This window comes from Equus caballus, chromosome 7, assembly GCF_041296265.1.
Source record: "Equus caballus isolate H_3958 breed thoroughbred chromosome 7, TB-T2T, whole genome shotgun sequence".
NCBI lineage: Eukaryota > Metazoa > Chordata > Mammalia > Perissodactyla > Equidae > Equus > Equus caballus.
The window spans coordinates 79574823-79600359 of record NC_091690.1 but is presented as its reverse complement, the minus strand read 5'-3'; the positions used below and the strand labels follow the sequence as shown (position 1 = coordinate 79600359).

Below are 25537 nucleotides of genomic sequence, written 5' to 3'. Positions count from 1 at the left end.
TTCACCTATTTATTGGTTGCTCATTGCCATTCTGTTCTCCACTAAAGTATGTCACCTCCTCTGAGAGGCCTTCCCTGACTCCACAAACAAAAGTGGCCATTCTCGCACGTCGCAGAGATCCTGTGTCTTGTTCCTTGTGTTTCCCATGTAGAAAAAGCCTGGCACATCATATGCATTTAGTCAATATGTAGTGAATAAATTCATGACTTCTATAATCACTTAACCGCTCTGTACCGCACTTTATCTTTTATAAAAACAGAATGAGACTTCCTACCACATAGACTTGTGAGGATTACACGAAACAGCTCTGTCTAACCTCAGCATATCATCTGGCACATTATAGGTATAAGCAGGTGCTGGTTACCTGGCCTGACTCCTCTTGTATTCTTTGCCCATAACTACAATGCAAATAGACAACACCAACTCTTAAAATATTTTGGTTTTTTATCCTCTTTTGTCTTTAATCTTTGTGAATCCTACAGAATAATTTCCAGCCAGTGTTTCTCTCTTTCTCTTGTACATTCCTATATTTTCCATCACTGATTTCTTACCATCTTTCTTTCTCCTTCCCTTTAACAGTAACAGAAGTTAAAATCAAAATTCTATGGAATGTCTTCATATCACTTTTCTGCCCTCACCTCCTACAAGACTGGATGTTTAATGAACAACTTAACAGAAAAAAGATTTTCCAAATCGATCTGAGGAATGTGAATTGACTCTGCACTTCAAAGCAAACCACATAACAAGTATATCTGCTAGAAAATGTCCTGGAGGTTTAGCTAACAAGTCAAAATTTGGGACATAATGAAAAGATTATTCTATTCTAGAATGAGACAATACCTTTGAATTCATTTTGACTCCAAACTAGTCCATTATATAATACCAGGTATCTGGAAAAAAGCTTCAATAAGAAGCTCTTAAGAACTTAAAAATTATTGATCTCTATTAAGAACTAATGATATTATGGATCTCAAGCTCCAATTATTACCATGGATAGGAACCCAGCAGAAGTTACAATGTGTTAAATTCATTTATGTGGTCTAGTTATTGTCATAATTATCACCTTTGAAGATGCTTCATGTTCCTGCACTGATGAAAAGAGGATTGCATTGAAAGAAAAGTCAAAGTTCCCTTAGGAAATCTCACGATTCCCCTAAATGTTTTAAATGTCATATTCATTTTAAGTGACGTAAATGATTGAATTACGGTATTCACTCCATCAATAGTTTATTAAGCTCTTATGAATGCCAGGGTACTGTTAGATCACAAAAGGCATTTGAAAAATATGCATCACAAGATCCAGTGGGTCAGAACAAAGCAATTTTATTCATATTTTCTCCCTTACATGCAGATCCTGATTGGGAAAGAGAGAGATAAAGATTGCTTTTGTGCGTAGAATCCAAGAAGATATTCGGGCTCATTCTATGTCATTTACACAGATTCTCATACTAGAATTATTCTTATCTCTCTGACTCCTGAAATTGACTTTAGTCAGGTGCATATAACATCCCTTTCTCAGTCTCTCTCATGAAGAGTTGCCTGAAACTTGCCCAGGTGCCCTTGATTAAAGTCTAGGTGACATCAGTTCATAAGGATCTTTATATGATCATCCAGAATCTCAATCTGAAGAACCTCTGTACCTTTGGAGCAAAGTTGCTGTGCCCACTTGGAGGATGGGCAATTGTACCACAGTGAGCACATTCCTTCTGTGGGGATTTTCCAGTTTCCCAGAATTGCAGAGTCTCCTCTTTGTGGTGATTTTATTCTCCCACATGACCATCCTAACTGCAAATGTGTCTATAATGATGGCCGTCAAGCTCAGTCACAACCTTCACACCCCCATGTACTTTTTCCTCTGTGGTCTGTCCTTTTCAGAAACTTGTACCACTATGGTAATCCTCCCCCGTATGTTAGTGGACTTGCTGTCAGACAACAAGACTATTTCTCTCCCTGAGTGTGCCACACAGATGTTTTTCTTCTTTGGCTTCTCAAACAATAACTGCTTCACCATGGTTGTCATGTCCTATGACCGTTACACTGCCATTCACAACCCACTGCATTATGCTGTCCGGATGAGCCAAAAGGTCTGCTTTCAGCTCATGATGGCCTCTTGGATGGTTGGATTCCTGGTTTCTCTGTGCGTTGTCATCACTGTATTCAACCTGTCTTTCTACGACTCCAACATCATCCCGCACTTCTGTGACATCTCGCCTGTAGTCTCCCTTGCTTGTGATTACACTTTGTATCATGAAATGGCTATTTTTGTGCTCTCTGCCTTTGTGTTGGTGGGAAGCTTTATTTTAATTATGATTTCTTATGTCTTCATTGGGTCCATAATTTTGAAGATGCCTTCTGCAAAGGGGAAGTATAAGGCCTTCTCAACTTGCTCCTCCCACCTCACTGTAGTGTGCATCCACTATGGATTTGCTTGCTTTGTTTATTTGAGGTCCAAGGACAGTGACTCAGTCCTTGAAGATATGCCGATGGCTGTGGCATATACAGTGCTGACACCTCTGCTTAATCCCATAGTATACAGTCTAAGAAACAAAGATATTCAGGTAGCCCTAATGAAAGTAGTAGACAATGCAATTAGGTTTATCTCTCAGACGGTTAATAAAAGAAACTTGAACATTTAAAAATTTACAGATTGCTGATAAATAAAAGTGGATTAAGGAGAGTACCTCCAATAAAAATCGTCACTTTGTGTACAAAGCAACTAAAGTATTGTTTTTATTGCCAGGTTGATCCTGGCATCATCATTTTTCTACTACAAACAGGATACATTTTAAAAATATTTTTAAATTCATGTGTGCATGCATTTATATGTGTGTGTATATATATACATATATATATACACACACATATACAAGCAGTAGATGAATCAAAATTTGTTTTGGAACACAGCATTTTCATGACAGTAGTTGAATGAATCTTTCTATTTATGGATTGTAGTTTTAGTGTCAATTCCAAGAACTTTTTTACTAGCCATGTATTTTAAATCTTTTCTCCTATTTTTTTCTAAAGGCTTAGAGTTGATAGCCCTACATTTTACATTTAAGCCTATCATCTATTTTGACTTAATTGTTGCATGACATATGAAATTTCAGTTGAGGTGCTTCCAACCTCTGTGGATGTCCAATTGCTCTAGCACCATTTTCGAAAAGGCTTCTTTCTTTCAGTAGATTCCTTTTACACCTTTTGAAAAAATCAGTTGGGTATACTTGTGTGGGTCTTTCTCCAGTCATCTTTATTGATCTGTGTGTTTGTTCTTCCACCCGTACCACACTGTCCTGATGACTTAGATATATAGTAAGACAACATCTGGTACAGTGATTCCTTCCAATTGATTCTTCTCTTTCAAGATGATTTTATAATTCTAAGACCTTTTCTCTTCAGTAATGTAAGGATTTTAGTGCAGTAAATTTTCCTTTCAGGACTGCTTTACCTGCATATCACATGTTTTCATATGTGCCTTTTAAATTTTTCATTCTGTTCTATGTATTTTGTAAATACTGGAGTTCCAAGTATTCTTTTCATCATTTACTTTCTGTTTAGAGAACTTCCTTTTGCCATTACTTAAAGGTAAATTTGTTGGGAACAAATTCTCCTAGCTATCCTTAATTGGAAATGTCTTCATTTCTCCCTCATTTTTGAGGGCTATTTTTGCCAGACAGAATTTATGTTTGAAAATTCTTTGCTTTTAGTACTCTAAAAACATTGTGCCACTTCCTTCTTGCCTCATGGTTTCATGAGAAATCTATATCTATATCTTTCACCAAATTTGGGAAGTTTTCAGCCTTCATTTCTTTAAATACTTACTCAGTTCCCCTTTCATTCTCTTCTTTTTATGGGACTCACAATTTATGAATGTTAGCATGTTTTTTATTGCCCCACAGACCCATGTAGTGCTGTCCTTTTCTTTTTCCAATCTTTTTTATTTTTGTTTAGGTCAAGTATTTCTATTTATCTTTATTCAGGTTCATGGATTCTATCCTCTATCATCTCCACTCTACTACTGAGACTATCCAGAAAGTTGTTTTATTTTTTGACTTCTGGGATTATATTTTTAAGTTCTTTCATTTTCACTTAATTATTTTTATTTTTTATAAGTTCTCCTTCTTTGCTGAAATTTTCTATCTTGTTAATTTGTGTTAAGAATTAATGATAGCTTATTGATGCATTTGTTTGATGGCTGCTTTAAAATCTTTGTCAGATAATTTCAACATCCCATTCATCTTGGTATCAGCATATATTGTCTTTTCTCATTCAAGTTGTGATTTTTCTGGTTCTTGGTATGGCAAAGGGTTTTCGATTGTATCATAGACATTTAGGATGTTATATTATGAGACTCTGGATCATATTCAATCATTTTTTAGCAGGAAGTCCCCCTGTTGAGTGTTGCTGTAGCCACTAGGTGAGTGTAGCTGTTCAGCTTCCTGCTCGGCACTATTGACACAACTCTGGCAAAAACAGAGTAGTGACTCACACAGCCTCCTTGCAGATGAGTGAGATGGAAGCTCAATTCCCCCCTCTGCCCTGTTGTCTCCTTCCCAGTGTTAGTGTGATACTAACTTGCATGCCTCCTAGCCTCCAAGAGGGCTCACCTCCTTTTTGGCTACACTGATACTAGGGAAGGAGGAAGTGTGGAGTTGGTTCACACGGCTTTGTTGTTGCAGGCTGGAGACAGATGCTCAGCTGTCCACTGGTGCACTCACAAGTAGGGTTGGAGGCGATGGAAGCAGAGTATCACTAGCCCCACCTCACAATCCCTCATTAAGTCTCATTGCTTCCAAATGACAATGGAGGATCATTTCCTCACTGGACCCCACTGAAATTACCTGGGCAAGAGAATCATAGGGTGAGTTGGGTGAAGATCAGCTCCCTACTTGGCCCCACTGAAACCTGGGGATGGGGGAAAGGTATGACTTTTCCATTGGTGTTTGTCTGGAGTAGGGCAGGTGTTGCCAAAAGGTTTTCTGTTCTGTTAAAGCCACTATTTTCCAGGTTTTTTGGCCAGAAGGAACAGGCTTTTCTTAGAGCTCTTTTTGTCTGTTCCTCTTGGCACTTCTGGTTTGGAGGCTTCTGCAGCACCCTGTCCAGGATACATGGAAGCAATAGGAAAACCCAGGGACTCATCACTATGTGGTTCCTCAGGTCCTGAATTCTCAGGAGTCTGCCTTCTTACTCCTTTTAGAGTCTTCCTATGCTTGTTTGTTGTGTCACATCTAAGAGTGTTTTTAGAGATAATAAGGAGGACCTAGAGGAATAGAGCTACTTCATCTTCAATGGAAGCAAAAGTCTATGCCTTCAAACAATTAAAGATATTTATCTAGCTTCTTATTTACTTGTATCAGAAAGTTGGTCTAATGCAAATTAGCCTGACATATCCAGATGTATAAATCTTCATATTTATTTTGAACAGAAAGGATTGGCTAGAATGGGATGTGTCAGAGACGAATGAAAGTCCTCTAGTGGTGACATATTCTCAACGAGCCCCTCACTGCACCCCTCCACAGAGAGTATATTCCCTAAGAGAAGTCAAAGTATTAAGAGGATATTTGTGATTTGAGCTTTTGCTTAAACTGTATGTGCCTCAGTTACATCCTCTGTAAAATACGGGTTTTAAAAAAACTTTAGGGTTATTCTGAGGATTTATTGGGTCAATACTTGTACATCACTGGTAACAGTTCCTGGAATGTAATGAGCAATCTCGTATTATAGCTCCTATTGCTAATGCTCTTACTACTGCTACTACTACTATTACTAACATTGGACTTCTGGATCTTCTAACTCTTCACCATACAAAAGTGTAAGGGAGATATGTGGTCTCCAGAAAATGGTGATTACAAAAGCTTTACTGAGCTAGCTGGGGTTCTAGCTGACAATCTGAGTGAAACAGTATTAACGAAGTGGCATAATTGTGGTGAGCAAGGGTTTATGTAAAGCCTGTCACAGTTATAGCAGAATCTGACACAAACATTCACTTTAATCAAGCTGACATTCAACGGATTCAAAAACAGCGCAGTGAGTGAATTGTGCCAGAGAAAAAGCTTCATTCAGCCATCCATTCATTTATTAATTTTTCATTCCTTCATTTTAAATAATCATTTAAGCTTACTTTGTTCCAGGAACTGTGTGGAAATTAGATGCATAAGGAAAGAGGAAAGACATTGTAGCTGTGCATAAGAAACTTCCAGCATTTGGAGAAAACAAACACTGATTCCGTAACTACAAGTGCTGTGAGTTCTCCAAAGAAAATACACAGTGTTCTACATGAGGATAGCAAGTGTCCTTAATTTGGTCTTGAGCTTCAAGAAGGCTTCTGAGAGGATGGGAAACATCATTTAGGGTGGTACCTATAGCATAAGAAGGAGTTCCCCAGGTGAAGGGAAAAACACATCCAGGTAGAGGTACTGCATGTGAGAGGGTCCTGAGGTGGCAAAGAAGATGGACGTGTTTAAGGATTTAAAAGAAGATCAATGATTGATTCTCAGTAATTGGGTGTTTGAGGACCACGAGACAAGTGATAAGAGACAAAAATAAAACAGGGATCATATTCAGTGCTTTGTAAGCCATGTTAAGAATTGTTGGCTTTATTCTAAGATCTTTGGGGCATATTAGAAGAAAGTAATCTGTTTATATTTATGGCAATGCTTGGTGTATGGAGAATGAATTGGAAGAGAGGAAGGAGGAAAATCGTTAGGGTTTATATATATATATATAGAGAGAGAGAGAGAGAGAGAGAGAGAGAGAGAGAGGGAGGGAGAGATTTTAATGAATTGGCTCACACAATTGTGGGAGCTTTCAATTCCAAAATCCACTGAGCTGTCCAAGGGACTGGAAATGCCAGCAAGAGTTTATCTAACAGTATTACATCCAAAGGAAGCCTGTCGACAGAATCTCTCTTTTTATAGGGTCTCAGTTTTTTCTCTTAAGGCTTTCAACCGACAGAACAAGGGTCACACACATTATGGAGGGTAATAAGCTTTACTCAAAGTCTACTGATTTAAATGTTAATCACATCTAACAAATGCCTTCACAGCAGCATCTAGACTGATGTTTGGCCAAACAATGGGTCACCATACCCTAACCAAATTAACACATAAAATATGCCATTACGGGAGTACTATTGTAAAACAAATGTATGAGATGATAGCTTGAAATAGGAATACTGACAACAAAAATGAAGAGAGGTAGGAGACAAATACTGGAAATGTAACGTGCAAAACTTTGTAATTCAATGAAGGTGTGTGGAGGGGGGAAACAAATTACTCTCAGGTTTCTGGGGGTTTTTTTGGGGGGGAAGATTAGCCCTGAGCTAACATCTGCTGCCAATCCTCCTCTTGTTTTTGCTGAGGAGGATTGGCCCTGAGCTAACATCTGTGCCCATCTTCCTCTACTTTATATGTGGGATGCCTACCACAGCATGGCTTGCCAAGTGGTGCCATGTCTACATATACGGCGAACCCACCACTAATATCAAACTCAACAGTGAAAAACTGAAAGCTATCCCTTTAAGAACAGGAAACAGGCAAGACTGCCCACTTTCACCATTTTATTTAACATAGTCTTGGAAGTCCTACCCAGAGCAATCAGGCAAGAAAAAAAAAATAGAAGAGATCCAAATTGGAAAGGAAGAAGTGAAACTGTAAATATTTGCAGATGACATGATTTTATACACAGAAAACCCTAAAGAATCCACCAAAAAAACTTTTAGAAATAATAAATGAATGCAGTAATGTTACAGGATACAAAAACAATGTACGGAAATCAGTTGCATTTCTATACATTAACAACAAAATAGCAGAAAGAGAAATTAAGAATACAATCCCATTTACAATTGCAACAAAAAGAATAAGATATCTAGGAATAAACTTAACCAAAGAGGTGAAAAGCCTATATACTGAAAACTATAGAACACTGTTGAGAGAAATTGAAGAAGACATAAAGAAATGGAAAGATATTCTGTGCTGTTGGATTGGAAGACTTAAAATACTTAAAATGTCCATGCTTCCTAAAGCAATCTACAGATTCAATGCAATCCTCGTCAAAGTCCCAATGACATTTTTCGCAGAAACAGAACAAAGAATCCTAAAATGTATGTGGAACAACAAAAGACCCCAAATATCCAGAGGAATCCTGAGAAAAAGAACAAAGCTGTATTTCAAAATATACTACAAAGCTATAGTAACCAAAACAGCATGATACTGGCACAAAAACATACAGACAGATCAATGGAACAGAATTGAGAGTCCAGAAATAAACCCACTCAACTATGGACAGCTAATTTTCGACAAGGAAGCCAAGAACATACAATGCAGAAAGGAGAGTCTCTTCAATGATTAGTGTTGGGGAAACTGGACACCCACATGTAAAAGAATGAATGTAGACCATTATCTTACACCATACACAAAAATTAACTCAAAATGGATTAAAGGCTTGAATGTAAGACCTGACACGATAAAACTGCTAGAAGAAAATATAGGCAATATGCTCTTTGACATCAGTCTTAGCAGCATATTTTTGAATACCACCTCTCACCAGGAAAGGGATACAAAAGAAAAAATAAACAAATGGGACTATGTCAAACTAAAAGCTTCTGCACAGCAAAGAAAACCATCAGCAAAGTGAAAAGACAGCCTAATAATTTAGAGAAGATATTTGCAAACCATATATTTGATAAGCAGTCAATATTGAAAATATATAAAGAACTGATCATATATCTCAACAACAAAAAACAAACAACTCAATTGAAAATTGAAAAAATTGATCAACTGAAAAAAATGGGCAAATTATCTGAACAGACATCTCCCCAAAGTAGATACACAGATGGTCCACAGGCATATGAAAAGATGTCAACATTACTACTTATTAGGGAAATGCTAATAAAAATACAGTGAGTTATCTGTGGGAAATGTGAGAGGATATGAATGTATTTTGACATGTGGTAAATATATAAATAATTGTGGTCAGAAGGATTGTGGTAGACTGGAGATGCTTGCAAAGTCTTTCTACATCTCTTTGAAAGGTGCAGTCTAATTTCCCTCCCCTAGAATATCATCTGGCTTTAGTGATTTGTTTTACCAACAGGAGACAGTGGAAATTATGTTCTGGGTCTCTTGAGGCTGGTTGTAGGAAGCACTGCAGCTTCCTTTTTAGTTTCTTGCGACTATTGCTGTTGGAGTCCTGAGCCACCATGTGAGAAATTCAAATGATCTTTTGGTGAGACCATAGGGAGAGACAGACTACATGGAGAAGGACAGGCTTTCAAGCCATCCCTGCAAAGCTGCTGGTATCCAAGTGGAGCCACCTTGGACTCTCTTCAGATGCCATCTGAAAAGCACTAAGTGACTCATGTTAATGTCATGTGGAGCAGAAGAACCAATGTCATGTGAGCCAAACCCTATCTGAATTCCTGACTCACAAAATAATGTAATATAATAAAATGGTTTTGTTTTAAGCCAGTAAGTTTTGAGTGATTTGTTACAGAGCAATAGATAATCTGAACATCACCTTTCCTCAACCAATAAATGACATTCCATTCACATTTACTGAATAATCTAAGCCAAAAATTTCTGAGGTTCCCTCAACTCATTTTCTTAATTTTTAACCTCCCACACTAATCCATCAGCAAGTCCTGTCTGGTTCTTTAATTAAGCTATATCTTGAATATGTTGATTTTCTCTAACCACACTGCGGTCACCCTAGCCCAATGCATCATCATCTCAGATCTTGACTACTAATCTCACTGGTCCTCTGCTCCCATTTTTCCCTTTTATAGTCAATTTTGTATACAACAACAAGTGATGTTTAAAAACATACAAAACCTTAGATTATAACTATTTTTTAAAATCATTTAATGACTTCCCATTCCTTTTAGAGTAAAATCCAAACTCTTTTCCATGGCCTATGAAGTTCTCCATAATCTTATCCTTTTTGAGTACCTCTCTCCCCCTGGTTTACTATGGCCTCTTTATTTCTTGAGATTATCAGGATCTTTGCAATTCTTGTCTTCTGTCAGGCAGCTTTCCCCCACTCTCCATGTCAATAGGTCTTCCTCAGATTTCAACTTTCCACTCACCTGTCACCTCCCCCAGTGGCCTTCCTTGTCACTTTCTCTAGATAACACCACCCACACCACCATAGCTATGATATTATACATGATATGATACAGATATGTATATGATACATAGATATGATACATCATATCAACCTAATTTACTTGTCTCTTCCACACCACTTGTCACATTCTGTATTTGTAATGTTTGTTTATTCACGAGTGTCTCCCCACCAAGATCCAAACTGCGTGGGAACTCTGTTCTATCCATCAACATATCTTCAGCATTTACTCAATTCCCAGAATATGATAAAAGCTCAACAAATATTTTTGAAATGAATGGATGAATGACAATTCCATATCTACCTGTAAAATGACTTCAAAGCCCTGATCAAATATTCCTCAGACTTTGAGATGACAATGTCAGGAAATTATCAATGTTTGAGGCCTCCTTCTCCATCTTCTTCCTGAATTATTCAAAACACGCAAAGTATATATAAATCTGAATAGATCTGGAAATTAATGTTTGTCACTGGCTCTTGACTGAAATTAATTCCCAATTAGCAAAGCTCAAATGATACCTGAGGTAAAACAGAAGACCTATGAACACTCTGACATCTGAGATATGGGTCCACAGTGTGCAAAGGAAGAAAGTCTTTACATTCAGGACTTTAGAGTTCATATAACTGAAGGTCTGAGATGTCATGGGACTCAGATTGCACCTCAAATTGTTACAGAACAATTGGAAGTATTGTTTATTAAAAATTCAACATGACGTTAATGCCTCAAAAGAGGCTCAGAGCAAGAGATGATATTATCTCTTAGCTCAATTATACCAGATGGCTGAAAGAGCTAAGGCATATATTACTGAGACCATTCCTGTTTTTAAAAGTTAACAAGAGCAAATGGAAGCCTACGTACCTAAATAATGTCGCCCTGGGAGACCTTTTCCTATGATATGATGATAGGCTGAGTAATCATTAATGACTCAATGGGATTCTAGTAATGTGCCAGTATCTTTAGACTCTTACAATCATTTTGCTATGAGGGGTCTGTAGCCACACATCAGGAGGTAAACTGTGGCATAATAGAAATATATATCTGGTCTCTGCCCCCAATTTCTGACACAAAGCTTCTAAAACTCCTGTAATTTTCTGAGTGTTAGGGGTGCAAGGAGAATCTTTTGCTCTAACATTTCATCTTTGACCCTGGTTCCTGACACAGAGCTCCCAAATCCCTTGGAATTTCTTGGGTGATAGGACTGTCTTTTGTTCTAAGAAGGGGATTCTTGGTGGGTTCCTGGATGGCTTCAGGATGGGGGCTGGTGATCGGAAAGACGAATCCATGATTAGAAGCTTGGAATTTTCTACCTCACCTCCTAATCTGCAAGAAGGAGAGAGGGCCTGGAGTTTGAGTTAATATCAATCATGTTGTTGTTAGTGCCCTCGAGCCAATTCCCACTCCTAGCAACCCTGTCTATAGCAGAGCAGAACCCTGCCCGGTGTTTTTGCAGCATCCTCTCACCCTCTAGTGCTATATAGACAATGCTTCACTGCTATTCATAGGGGTTTCATCACCAATTTTTTTGAGGGATGTGGGTGGCTAGGTCCTTCTTCCTAGTCTGTCTAAATCTGAGAGCTATCCACCATGGGTGACCCTGTTGGTATTTGAAATATTGGTGGCCTGAGTTTCAGCATCACAGCAACACACAGCTGCAACAGTATGACAACGGACAGACAGGTGGTTGGTTCCCTGACAGGAAACGAACCTGCACCGCTGTGGTGAGAGTACCAAATCTTAACCACTACACCACTAGGGCTGACATCAATCATGTAGCCTCCATAAAATTCTGACACTATGGGATAGAGAGCCTCCAGGTTGGTGAACACATCCATATGCAAGGAGGGTACTGCACTCCAACTTTATGGTGATAGAAGCCCCTGTCCCGGGGACCCTTCCAGACCTCCTGTTATGTATCTCTACATCTGGCCAGTTATTTGTATTCTTGATATCTTTTATAATAAACTGGTAATGTAAGTAAATGTTTCCATGAGTTTTTGTGAGTGATTCCAGCAGACTACCAAACCTGGGAGAGTGTTGCGGGCCACCTTGGACAGGAATGTGGGTATCCTGGGGACTCACTACTTGTAATCGGTGTCTGAAGTGAGAGAAGACTTGTGGGACTGAGTCCTTAAACCTGTGATGTCTGACTCTACCTCCAGGTTAGTGTCACAAATTAATTAAAAGAAGGGCATGAAATCAAAGTTTGGATATTTAGAAAATATTGGCTTTCCAATTGGTTGGTATGAGGGAAAATCACCACACATTTAATGTCAGAAGTATTGTAAGTAGAGAAACAGTTTTCCTTTACCCATTATTTAATCAATTCATGTGTTTTAATTTATCCATGTTATCTTTTAATCTCTTTAGACTTTGCATTTTCCACTTAAAATTTGCAATATTTTAGATACTCTACATTTTTACTTACCACTATATTATAAACATTTTCCATTTCATTAGATTATTTTTTTATATCTACTAATCCTCACATTTCTCACCCCATTATGCTGACTTTATGATCTAAGTCTTGCTTTCCAAAGCTCTTAACAGTTGTCTCAGTATTTTCTGAGAGTCAGGAGTTCTTGTACTCCAAAAAATCTTTCCTCACTGTTTCCAGTCTCATGGTGATGATGTAAGTGAGGAAAGATCATTACCCATTAAATACATTTAGTATAATCTGTGACAGCATTTCTAGGTGTTTTTTTTATGGGTTCTAATTTCCTTACATATCTAGACTTTGGAACTATGATTGCTGTTACAATAATTGCAATGTTTAGAATTACAACATACCCTTTTTAATTCCTACAAATAAAGAAGACTACATTATGTCAAATGGGACTGTTTTTAACATGTTAACAACATGTTGTTAACATGTGTTTAATTACAGATAGACTTCCAGTCAAATTATGTGATCATGGTACCCAGCCCTGATTTCCTAAAAGGTAGGAATCAGTGCAGTTTTCCCATCATCATTCTTTTGTTGGAGTCTTCACAACCTAGACATTCTTTGGGGTAGAGTTTGTTCAAAAGAATGATACACAGTAGTAGCTTAGGCTTGATTACTGTGCTCAAGTCCTCTAGAACAGTAACAGTGCTAAAGTCATGAGACCAATTGCATTATTACTTCTATAGATTAAGTGCATGGAATCAGAAGACTTACTTCCTCTAGAATCAGAGGACTTGAGTACACACCTCTCTGGGGAAACTATTGGATCTCCCTAAGACTTAGTATTCTCATCTGTAAATTGAGGTAAACTAAAATACCATCATGAAATTGCTGTGATAACTAAATAGAGAAGCGTAGTGGTTTTGGACCCAGACTTTCTGGATTCAAACACTGACTGCACAACATTCTAGCTGCATGATTTTGAGGAATCTACTTAATGTCTCTGTGCCCCAGATGATTTATTTGTAACAAATAAATAACAGGATTACCTCATAGGGTTTTTGTGAGGAATAAACCAGTTAATACATGTAACACACTTAGAATAGGTCTTGGCACATCATAAAGGCAAATTACTGTTGGTTCAATAAATTAAATTTTAAAAAGTGCTTGGCACCTACCAGTGATCTAAAATAGTGATAATTATTACTATCATTATTACTGATTAAAAGGTCATTCCAAATTAGTTTACAAATGTATAAAAGTGAGAGTTAAAAGAAATGTGATATTAATTTAAACAATCAGCAGCACTTGATAGGTCCTAAGTGTGACATTGGTAAACAAAGCCTTTATAGGTCACCTGAAGTGCTAAGAACGGATCCTAAGAATATATTCTGACAGTTGCCTTTCTCAGAGCCTCCTTTACATTTCTGTTCCTCAGACTGTAGATGAGGGGGTTCAACATGGGGATCACCACTGTGTAGAACAGAGACACCACCTTGTTCTGGTCAGTTGAGTAGCTGGACTTGGGCATGACATAAATGAAGGTTAGAGTTCCATAATAGAGAGTAACTGTAGTGAGGTGGGATGTGCAGGTGGAGAAGGCCTTGTGTCGTCCTTCAGCAGAGTGCATCTTCAGGATGGCGATGAGGATGAAGATGTAAGTGAGACCTATGACAAACACTGTAACCACGAGGATGGAGCCAGAAGAAATGAAAGGGATAATTTGAATAATGGAGATATCTGAGAAGGAAAGTTTCAATACAGGGGAGAAATCACAGAAAAAGTGATCTATTTGATTTTGTCCATAGAAAGACAGACTCAATAAACAACTAGTAAATGTCCAACCATTCACACACCCACCTAGATAGGAAGCCCCCACTAAGAGGATGCAGATTCTCGGCGACATATGGGTGGAGTAGAGCAGGGGAGAGCAGATTGCCACATAACGATCATAGGCCATGGCAGCCAGCAGGAAGCACTCGGCTGTCCCACATGTGACCACAAAACAGAGCTGGGCTTCACGGCCAGCAACAGGGATGGTGATTTCACGTCCAAAGAATTCTATAAGCACAAGAGGTGTGACTGATGTGGAACACCCGATGTCCACAAAAGCCAAATGGCTGAGGAAGAGGTACATGGGAGTGTGAAGCTGGGAAGAGCTTTTTATTAAAGAGATTATGCTTATATTGCCTACTAAGGTGACAACATAGATTCCTAGAAACATCACAAAGAAAATAACACAAAGTATAGGGTCCTTTGTTAACCCCAAAATGATGAACTCTGTCATGCTGGTGTGGTTTCCAAACATCTCCTTTGTGATTTGTTCCTGTTGAGGAAAATGGGAAAATTCGTTTGTTTTGTGCTTTTATTGCACACATTCCCAGTTTTTTGTGGTTATTCCTCACATTAATTCACAGTGATACATTCCTCTGCCCAGTCTGTAAACATGGTGCTCTACAGAAATTTTTTTTGGTCTCTTTCCTCCTTGCACAGAAGGAGAATGATTCAACCTCACTCTCTATCTCAGTTATATTCTTTTATTTATCTAGTATTCATTTCAAAACAACTCCCCAACCTTGACCTCTAGACAGATCTCTCTCCAAAGGTCCAGATCTACAGTTTCAGTTATCTATTGGAAGTCTCCAGTTGGATTTCCAACAGAAATCTCAAACCAAGCTTCCTCTGTACTAAATTCATCCTTTTCTTGGACCACACTTCCTGACTTCTACAGCTGTGAAATGACAGCAGCAGCCACCCAAACTCTCATGTCTGAAACATGGGAGTCATCCTAGCCATCTTCCTCTCATTGTACCACATCTAATAAAATCCTATTCATTCTATCTACATTTAGCTCCCAATTTTATTTCTTTATCTCCTCACTTCCATTCCTAGCATCCTTACTTTAGTTAAGACCCTGGTCATTTTCCTCTTTATTTTATTTATCTGTTATCTTCCTGCGTTCATTCTTATCCCCTTCTTATTCACAGTATATCTGACAAAGTGATTTCTTGCCAAAGTAAAAAGTAGGTGATGCCAAAGAGATTCTTTTAAGTCTTTCAGTGCATTCTCAAGCCTTCAAGATGAAACCCAACCTCTTCAGCACAACACAGTGCACACTTCCTGATAGATACCCTGCATACATCTCTGAGCTTGTCTCTCGGGATATTTCTATCCAACTCTTGCACTCATCCAACCTTCCCGAACCACTTAGAGTCCCTCAAGATGCTATACTCTCTTTAACATTTGCTTCTTTGCTCGTTATCCCGGGTGATTTCTACTTATCCACCAAGACTCATTTCTTTCCAAAGCCTACTCTAACTTCTAAGAATTAGAAGAAAATTTTCCTTTCTGTTCACATCATGCTTTGAAAATGTCTAGATTGCCATTGTATATTCTAGGTTATGGTTTTTGTTGTTGTTTGCTTATTTACATTTCAGTGTTCCCAATTATTAATTACATATTCTCCTCAGTAACTGTGTGTTTCAATTGGAATTTTATCTAGAATTACCTGAGTGTTAGAGATTAGTATAAGTAGAATTGACATTTTTATTATGTTGAGTCTCTTAACCCGGGGCATGGTATGTCTCATTTTGTTTGTGCCCTTTTTTTTTTTTTGGTTCTTGTATTAGTTTTCTATTACTGCATAGAAGATTACCATTTAGCAGCCTAAAACACACACACATATATTGTATACACAAATATTTTTCATTTCTAGTGTACTTTATTCTTTCATATACATTCAAATAGCCTGGAATTATTTCTTACAGCTTATCATTTTCCTTTAGCTTTTTATTGAAGTTCAGGTCGACAGACAACAAATTTTCCCAAATTGGTTTATCTGAAAATACCTTCAATTTTCCTTCCTTTTAAAAAGATAGTTTTATAGTTATAAAATTCTTTCTTGAAAGTTTATTTTCCCTTTTACACCTTTGAATATTTCATTCCAATAGATTCTAGCCTCCACATTTTCTGATGAGAAATCAGCCATCAGTCACATCACTGTTCCCTGTGTATAATGCGTTCTTTTTCTTGTGTTACTTTCAAGATCTACTTTTTACTGTGGTTTTTAGCACTTAGCTATTATGTTCACAACTATATGTGTGAGTGTGTGTGTGTGTGTTTATCTTGCTTCGCATTCACTGAGTTTTTAGATTTCTAAGTTAATATTTTTGGGGTTTTTTAAACCAGATTTGGGGACTTCATAATTAACTTGTCAAATATTTCTATGGTCTTTCACTCTCTCTTCATCTCTGAGACATTTTTCTTCCTTAGGTACTTGATTATTTTATGTTATTGTAAAATTTTTAAAGTCATTTTCTAATTGCTTGTTACTGGTGTATAGAAAAATAACTTACTTTTACATTGACTTTGTTTCCATCAATCTTAAGATTTCTTTAATTCTGATCATTTATCTGCACTTTCTTATTTTCTACATAAACAATCACTTCATATGACTTTATTTGTATATATCCAATCATTGTGCCTTTATTTCTTTTTCTTGCCATAGTACACTGGCTGGTGCCATTCATACCAGGAGGAATAGAAATGCTAATAATAGGCATCTCTTACTTGCTCTCAGACACAAAGAGAAATCTTTTGCAGTTTCAAATATAAATAGGTCTTCCTTAGATCAAGTATTTTTTCTTCTATTCCACTTTTGCTAAGATTTTTAAAGCATAACTGGATGTTGAAAATTACCAGTCTTTTCTGAATCTATATACCATCATGTTTTTATTTTTTAATCTACTATGTTTAGAATTCAATTTATTGCTTTTCTAACGTTAAATACACATTTCATTCCTAGAATGAACCCAGCTTTTTCTTAACGTATTATTCTTTTCACATATTGCTGATTAAGTTTACTAATTTTTTTTAAGAATTTTTCATCCATGCTCATTAAAGGTGGCCTATAATTTCTTTTTTTCTCGTCCTTCTTGAGTGTTAATATCAGGATTCCAGGTGTCATTTTGACTTCGTGTACCCTCTTTTCCATTGTTTCAGGGAGTTTGTGTAACACTGGAATTACTTCATACTTGAATGTCTTTAATATTTGGCAGGACTTATCAAGGGAATCATTCATATGTCCTTTTTCTTTGTGGGAAGATTTTTATATATTAACAAATTTATTCAATGGTTAAATCATTCTTCAGTTACTTTTTCTGTTTTAGTTAGTTTTGATTACTTTATTATTCTAGGAATACCGTTTTATCTAAGTTATCAAAATTTTGCATAGAATTATTCATAATTACTCTATAGTCTTATCAATAGCTGCAAAATCTGTAGTTGTATCCCAGTTTACCTTCTTTATATTGGCTATTTATACATTTTTAAATTTTTCTTGATAAGTCCAATAAAAATCACTATTAAAAACACATATTTGGCATTGGTGGTCTTAATTGCATGTTGATTTTGTATTTGATTAATTTCTGCTGGTAACTGTATAATTCTTTTCCTTCTACACCATGGTTTTATATTACTATTCTTTCCTACATATTGAAATAAATGCAAATGTTATTCATTTTTAGCCTTTTTGTCTTTTCTAGTATTTCTATTATAAGTTTTCTTCTAAGAAATTATGTACCTGCAGCACAGGGTTTTATATGTAGTATACTTCTTATTATTCCATTTTTTTCTAATTTATATTTGATTTTTGATCCCTAGTTATTTAATAGTATATTAATTCATTTCCAAATAAATGGATGTTTTCTAATTATCTGTTATCGCTTTCTAGCTTTATTGCACTGTATTTAGAAAAGATACTTATTAAAATGAAAATTGTTAAAACTAATTGAGACTTGCCTTATTTCCTGCTCAATTTTAAAAAATATACTATTTCATAAAAAATAACGTATTTTTTGCAGTTGGTTGCTGTGTTCTAAATATGTTCTGTATGTGTTTAGTGTTGTCAATTTTGTGGTTCAGATTTTGCACATAATGCTACTTAAGAAAATGATAAAATCAATTATGAAAAATTCAATTATTAACTTTTTCATTTGGTTTAGCAGAGATGAGTTTTAGACTTTTCCCAAGCTGTTAAATTTTTTTATTGACTAAGAAAATTAGAACGTGCCAATAACATTTATGTACAAATGCCAAATAATTCCTATAAAAACCATCAAGTCCAACCAAGAAAATAATTTTTGTTAAGCTTATGTTTTCCTCATAGGCTCAATAAGATTTAGGCATGTAGTTTGGCAAAGGACTTGACAATTTTGCCCAAAAAAACCCCCAAAGGATTCCAAAGTCTATATTAGCACCTCTTTTAAAAAATCCAAAGGTGTTTCATAATTTCTCTGAGAACCCTATATGTGGCATGCAGGGTAGGCAATTCATTTCTCAAATACCCCCACACAGGGTCCTTATGTTCTGCCTGTGATCCAGTACAGAATCATAAATGGTGCATTTGCTCGGAATTCTCTGTGGAGATGACACGGCAGTTAAGATCTCAGATGATGTATATCATCCTCTTTACAGAGAAAGGTTAACAAAATCCTTTGACTTCTCCAAGGACAAATTGACTTTTGTGAACTTTCTATTCCCCCTAAATTCTGAAAAATGGAATGTCAGCTGTGTCACATGTAACATTGCATATAATAAAAACAACTCTTTAATTATAAAATGCATCTAGACAGGGATGACAGTGTATGAAATATATTCTAATTCATGCTTTGAGTGCAGTGATTCTGATAACCAGAAACAATGCTTGTAGGGACCCTGGAACTATACCTAACAATATTACAAGATGCATTAGTTTCAATCATGGCCATGAGGCTCCCAAGCTAGGATGTGCTTCTGCTGTCTCTTGGGATCCAGTGCAAAAACCTGTGAGGATTATGCTCCCCACAGAGCAATGCCTGAAATAACAGCTGGTGTGGTGAATTTTTCAGTTATGAAGTTCTATATTATTATTTTGCATACTTTGGTCATTATTTTTGGTTTTCTGTGATTGTATGCATTTTCTGAAATTGTCCTTTATCTTTTTAAACCAAGTAATATTATAGTCTGTGTCTATTAACTCCCGTATCTTAAATCTTAGTGGTTCTGTTTCTATTGTCTGTTGTTTCCACTGGATCCCACATTTGATATTTCATTTCCTTTTGTGCTAGTCCTTATTTCTCACTGGGTGCTGGTTATTGCGTTTGAATAATTATTGGTAGGAATAATTGAGGCTTGAGTTGTTTGTTTGCTTATGCAGTTCACCCTGAGGCACCACCTGTCCAAGGCTTGAGACGCTCTAGATCTTCAGGGCTGCACACCTGGGCAAGACTTGGTCATTCCAAGTTTCCTCTTATCCTGAGGATATATGTGAGGCGTATCAGTCAGAATTCTCACCTGGACCTGGGGTAGGTTTGGACATAGCCTTCTCTCATTTCAGAAGAACACTAAATCCACAGCTTGGGATGGGAACTCTTCCTCTGGCTTGTCAAATTCTCTAGTGGCAAAAGCATTTTTGAATGTCAGGTCTACTTCCCTGGGTGTCACAGTTTCTGGTGAGGGAATTTCTTATTCTCCTGTAAGCTCTAATGTGAAATTTAAGGCACAGTTAACATTTTATCATTTGTTCTAGTTGTACTCACCATGAGATTGATTAAAATTACAAAGCCTGCCATAGTTGGAACAAAAAGCATCAAAGGTAAATTATATGGCTGTGAGTTGAAGATTAGACTTGCACAAATGTACACAGGAAACACCATATCAGACTGGAAGTGTCCTCATCTCCTCCATCCTGGCTCAGATGTTATCTTCCTGATGAGACCAGCACTGACACTCCCTGCCCCTGGCATGTTAATCTCCATTACTCTGCTCTGCTTTTTCTTTCTCCACAGCACATATCTCCTTCAAATAGTCTGTATCACTAACTTGTTAGTTTTATTGTCTCTCTGATGCTATAAGATGAATTCCATGAAGGCAGATTTATTGGATGCTTGTTACTTATATTCCCAATAGCCTAGGACAATCCCTAGAATACAAGAATCATTAAATATAACTTTTGAAGGTATGAAAGAAGAAATGAATGAATTAATGATTGATGGCCTATGAGTCTGTCAGCAAAAAGATAAAATTTGTGTCTGAAACACTAAAGAGGGGACAGGAAAGGTAAATAAACATGGTTGTCGTCATATAGAGGTTGATTAACCTTCTCCAGTGGGCAGTCACATATTCAGGAGAGAGACAATCCAGTTCCTTCCCACTTCCTGAGCATGTGGGCCTGACCATGAACGAGTTACTCCATGAGTTTGTTCCACTCTGTCCCTGAGGAGTTCAGGAACCCTGTTCATTCCCACAGAGAAGTTACCTGTTTTAATCTGACAGAATTCACAGGTCAGAAGGGACATCTATCCTGCTCTGAGGACCCCCTATATGGTGACTAGAGCCAGAGAACAGGTACACAGACCAGAATTTTATGGATCCATAAAGCCCATCCTCAGCAGATAACCTTCCTGCAAGAAAACCATCTCCACCGATTTTCTATCTGGTTCCACTTTATCATTTCCTCTATATGTTCAGTACATTCAGTTGTATAATTACTCAGTTGTAATGATAATTGTCACACTTATTACAGGGTAAACTAGTGTTGAAAAAATGAACACTGTCTTAAAGGTTTGGGGGTAAAATATCCTTAATTTATGGCAGAGAACAGCTATGGAACAAAAAATAGGAATAAAAGTTTTAAAAGATTTCAACAGTTAAGGTTTTTTTGTGAACCAATATGCTTTTTTAATTATAAATTTAACTTAATTCTTTTAAAAATTACTCACTATAGGCCTGATTTAAATTTGGTACCAGAAAATGTACTCCATACCCTTACTAAAAAGCTTCATACTGGCTAATGACATATGGACCAATATATTTTGACCACAGACACTCCTTGTCCTGTTATTATTATATTTATGGCATATTATTACATCAAATACTATAAAATAACAGGTTAATTAAGAACATATTTTTCTAGCAAGCTCTCTCTTCAGAGCCCCTTTAATCTCATTGCTCCTGAGGCTGTAGATGAGGGGGTTCAACATGGGGATCACCACCATGTAGAACACAGACACCACCTTGTTCTCGTCAGTTGAGTAGTAGGATTTGGGCATCACATAAATGAATGTGATGGTCCCATAGTAGAGAGTGACCACTGTGAGGTGAGAGGTGCAGGTGAAGAAGGCCTTGTGGCGCCCCTCAGTGGAGCGCATCTTCAGGATGGTGATGAGGATGTAGATGTAGGAGACGGCTATGACAAACACTGTGACCACAATGATGGAGCCAGCAGTAAATGAGGGGACAACTGCAGGAATGCTGATATCTGAACAGGAGAGTTCAACTAAAGGAGCAAAATCACAGAAAAAATGATTGACTCGATTTGGTCCACAAAAGACTAAAGAATAAAAGCAAATAGTAAAAGAGCAAGCATTGAGAAAACCACCCACATAAGCCACTATGAGTAACTGGACATAGACTTGTGTGGACATTTTGGTGGAATAAAGCAGTGGGCTGCAGATTGCCACAAAGCGATCATATGCCATGGCAGCCAGAAGGAAGCACTCCACTGACCCAAAGAAAACCGCTGAACCAAGCTGGATGCCACATCCAAGATAGGAGATGGTATTTCTTCCCAACAGAAAGTTTACAAGCATATTTGGTGTGACAGAAGATGAATAGCCCATGTCAGCAAAAGCCACGTGGCTCAAAAAAACATACATGGGATGATGGAGCTGAGAAGAGATTCTGATAATAATGATCGTACCAAGATTGCCAGATATGGTCACCAAGTAGATACATAGGATGATCATGAAGAGAATGACTTGAAGGATTGGGTCATCAGTTAAGCCCAATAAAATGAACCCTGTCACTTCAGTGTGGTTCCCATCCCCCAAGGCATCCATGACACAATGTAACTACTACCAAAATGAACCTGTGATGAAACATTACATTAAAGAGGTTGTAAATTTGATAGCTTCATTGTCATTCATACATATATGGGAAGTCATTATAAATAAAAGTATTGAATAATCAGTGCATATTTACATGTGATGATGAGGATCTGTAGTTTTAAAATTATTTTTAGCAGAATTTTCGGAAAACTTTCTTCAGATAATGTCACCTTTTCTTTTTATATTATATTGTTTCCACAGATGCACTTAAGGTCGCTTTGAGGTCAAAGAATAAATAAGACAGACGGAAAATACAAAAAAGACTGGTTAGTATATCAAATATACACACATATATATAACTTTACATATATATATGTATGAGGTTTTGTCATACACATTTTAGTAATAGCTAATATTTACTACAAGCTTACTAACTGATAAGCATGGGCTAAGAATTTATAGACACATATATATGTATATAGTCTATTTCATTTCCCATAAAATAATGTTAATTAATCTCATTATTTTATATATGTGTAAACAGTCTAAAAGAAGTCACGTAACTTGCACAAAGTTACATAAGTGGTAGAGTCAAAACATGAAGCCCAGGAAGTATGACTGTCCATTCCTCTAGAAACTATACAATAAATGAAATTAAATAAACTTACCATGAAGTCAGTACATCTGGCAATAGGTGGACAGCAGATTATCCTTTAAGCCTTCTGGTAGTTATGCATAGAAGAGGCAGCTGATTATGTACACATTTCACAATCTCAACCAGTTAAATAACTTCTTTTAAAAAGAAGAAATAAAATTATTCTTGATACTATTCCACAAAGGAATTTCAAATTAGGGTTATCAATGAGGTCCTCTATTGTAAATTTTTTGGATATTTTAAAAATATTTGTAACTCCAAATATCATTATTTTATCAAGTAATTTGAAATGTCAATGTAATCACTATGCAATAGGCATGATTGATAGTCAAAAGAATTAAAATACACTTATTCAACAAATCAAATCACTTCTTCCTGTAACAATGTTTCTCATTTAGAGTTCTTTAGAATAAAATAAGATTATTTTCAACTTAATATGTAGCTGAATAAAGTATGGCTTAAAAGCTGAAAAATGGTCACCCAGTTTGTGACCAGGTTGACCCTCATCTCCAAATTTTCTGACTCTATAACCCGAGCTTGTCTAATGTTTATTGCCTTGAAGCTAAAGCATTTTGACCCATAAACAAAGTAAGCCTTTCTGTAAAGGTATTTACAATATCTTTCAATTTTTAAATCTTCAATTTAAACATGTAAATCTTTACATATCAATACATGCCCAGAGTATCTCAAAGATGGTGAATTTACTAGCATAATTGGGGAGTTTTGAGTTTGGATAGTGTTGAAAGACCTTATGAATTTATTTCTTGTGGGTAGACAAACAGGGAATCCTGATAACTGAGATTATGCCTGTTTATTCACATGAACTGATGGTGGAGACAGCAATTCAGCCAAAGTTGCTTACTAGCTGATTGCTTAATTACATCTTCCCTGTTTCCCCACCATGACTTCTGAGTACAGATATAATTTTAGGGAGTAAAGTGTTCTCAAATGGTAAATGAAAATCAATACATCTGATTCCCTAAAAAAAACCAACTCTTACCTCTTGGAATAAGAACTCAATCTTTCAGCAGCAAAGTCATTGTGGTTATATAGCTATCTTTTACGCCTTTGGGGCTAAATCTCTGAAGATTCAAATGTGGTTTCAAAAGCATAATGGAGCATCACTATGTTCTGTAGTGAATATTGAGCAGTTCAAATTCACACACAAAAACAACTAACCTTTCAAGATTCTGTCAATTCTCAAGTGGTCAATTTATTCTTTTGTTTCTATCTAAGTGTTCATGCATAGATATATTTATTAATTATTAGAGAATTTAGTAATTTATTAAATTATTTAATAACTATTAGAGAATATAATATAAAAAATTGTCTTATAGGTAAATATTGGTCCTAAGTTTACTTTGCTATTTCTTATTAAGAAATACTTGGCACCAAACGTCAGGTATAAAAAGATAACTTTAGCTTTATCCATTCCATATGTGTTTATTGATAAGTATTTTGTACTGATATCTATAAGACATATCCTTAATTACTTTGGGGGAATATGATATGGAAGTTGATGTAAAGTTGAATTTTAAATAACAAATTTTTAAAGACATGTATGTTAGCTATCATATTAAAAGTAGGAAAATAAAAGCCTTGAAAGTTGTATAGAGAACTATGAAGACAAAGGGGTTTGGATGACTTCCAGGTAAGAAATAGCCTCCCAGGTCAATAACCTCAAAGTGTTGCATCCTGAGTAGTGCCTTCTGATGGTGTTGGAATATAGGTATCTTCAACCTTAAGATTAAATCTTACCCTAATTCTCTTGCTAATCTTAATTTTATTATCTTCTATCCCAACCCCTGAAGTTCCTCTTTTGAGAAACTGGAGTTTGCCATCAACAAAACGATAAGAACAAACATCCATTCAGGGCTCACTTTTTGCCAAGAACTGTGCTTAACAGTTTACACTGAGTTAATCTTCACAACAATTTCACGATCTAAGTTCTTTATTATCCTCATTGATCAGATGGGAGAACTGAGACTGAAGAATTAATCCACTTGTGCTGGGTGATTCTGACTCACATTGTCAGCTTCCCACTTCTGGTGCTGCCATAATATGTCCACTTCAGCCTTCCAGTCCTTCCCTGAAACCTAAGATTTTCTGGGAATCCATGAGCAGCCTGCTCAGTCCACAGGCAAGTAAGTCCCAGTGTGGAAGCAGTTAAGGTCCCAGGGCCAACACTAATCAATGGAGGCTGAGATTCAGAGCATATACATTCCTCCCCCACTCTTCAGCTGGACAATTCTAGAAGACAATCTCTGGGCCTCTCACATGTCTTAGTGGAATCAAATCACTGTTGCTACAGCAGTAACCTTGGTCATACAGCCAGGAAGGAAGATATCAATGGGGAAAATGGAAATCTCTCATTTGCAGGAATGAATGAAGAGAATCTAAAATGATAAATACTAGCTTAATATAAAAATATATTGTATTCTTCTTAATTTCTTTAAAATACATAAAATTCAGCAGATAAAAAATTGTAATATTGTCTTGTGAGGTCTTTATGT

At 36.6% G+C, this 25537-nt stretch overlaps 3 protein-coding genes across 3 annotated transcripts; 1 reads left to right on the top strand and 2 right to left on the bottom strand.

Moving 5' to 3' along the window:
* The first annotated feature begins 1673 nt into the window (after positions 1 to 1673).
* OR10AB8 (olfactory receptor family 10 subfamily AB member 8) lies at positions 1674 to 2636 on the top strand. Its single transcript, NM_001391861.1, has one exon. It carries the CDS (start codon positions 1674 to 1676, stop codon positions 2634 to 2636), a length of 963 nt encoding a protein of 320 aa, NP_001378790.1.
* An 11245-nt stretch (positions 2637 to 13881) lies between these two features.
* Positions 13882 to 14811, bottom strand: OR5P96 (olfactory receptor family 5 subfamily P member 96). The gene has a single exon (NM_001391450.1). The coding sequence runs from the start codon at positions 14809 to 14811 to the stop codon at positions 13882 to 13884; it is 930 nt and encodes a 309-aa protein (NP_001378379.1).
* Positions 14812 to 21436: 6625 nt separating this feature from the next.
* Positions 21437 to 22381, bottom strand: OR5P2B (olfactory receptor family 5 subfamily P member 2B). The gene has a single exon (NM_001391449.1). It carries the CDS (start codon positions 22379 to 22381, stop codon positions 21437 to 21439), a length of 945 nt encoding a protein of 314 aa, NP_001378378.1.
* Positions 22382 to 25537: the final 3156 nt, after the last annotated feature.

Excerpts from the sequence above, each read along its gene's own strand:
- OR5P2B (NM_001391449.1), bottom strand. The coding sequence starts at position 22,381 with ATGGATGCCTTGGGGGATGGGAACCACACTGAAGTGACAGGGTTCATT.
- OR5P96 (NM_001391450.1), bottom strand. The coding sequence starts at position 14,811 with ATGTTTGGAAACCACACCAGCATGACAGAGTTCATCATTTTGGGGTTA.
- OR10AB8 (NM_001391861.1), top strand. The coding sequence starts at position 1,674 with ATGGGCAATTGTACCACAGTGAGCACATTCCTTCTGTGGGGATTTTCC.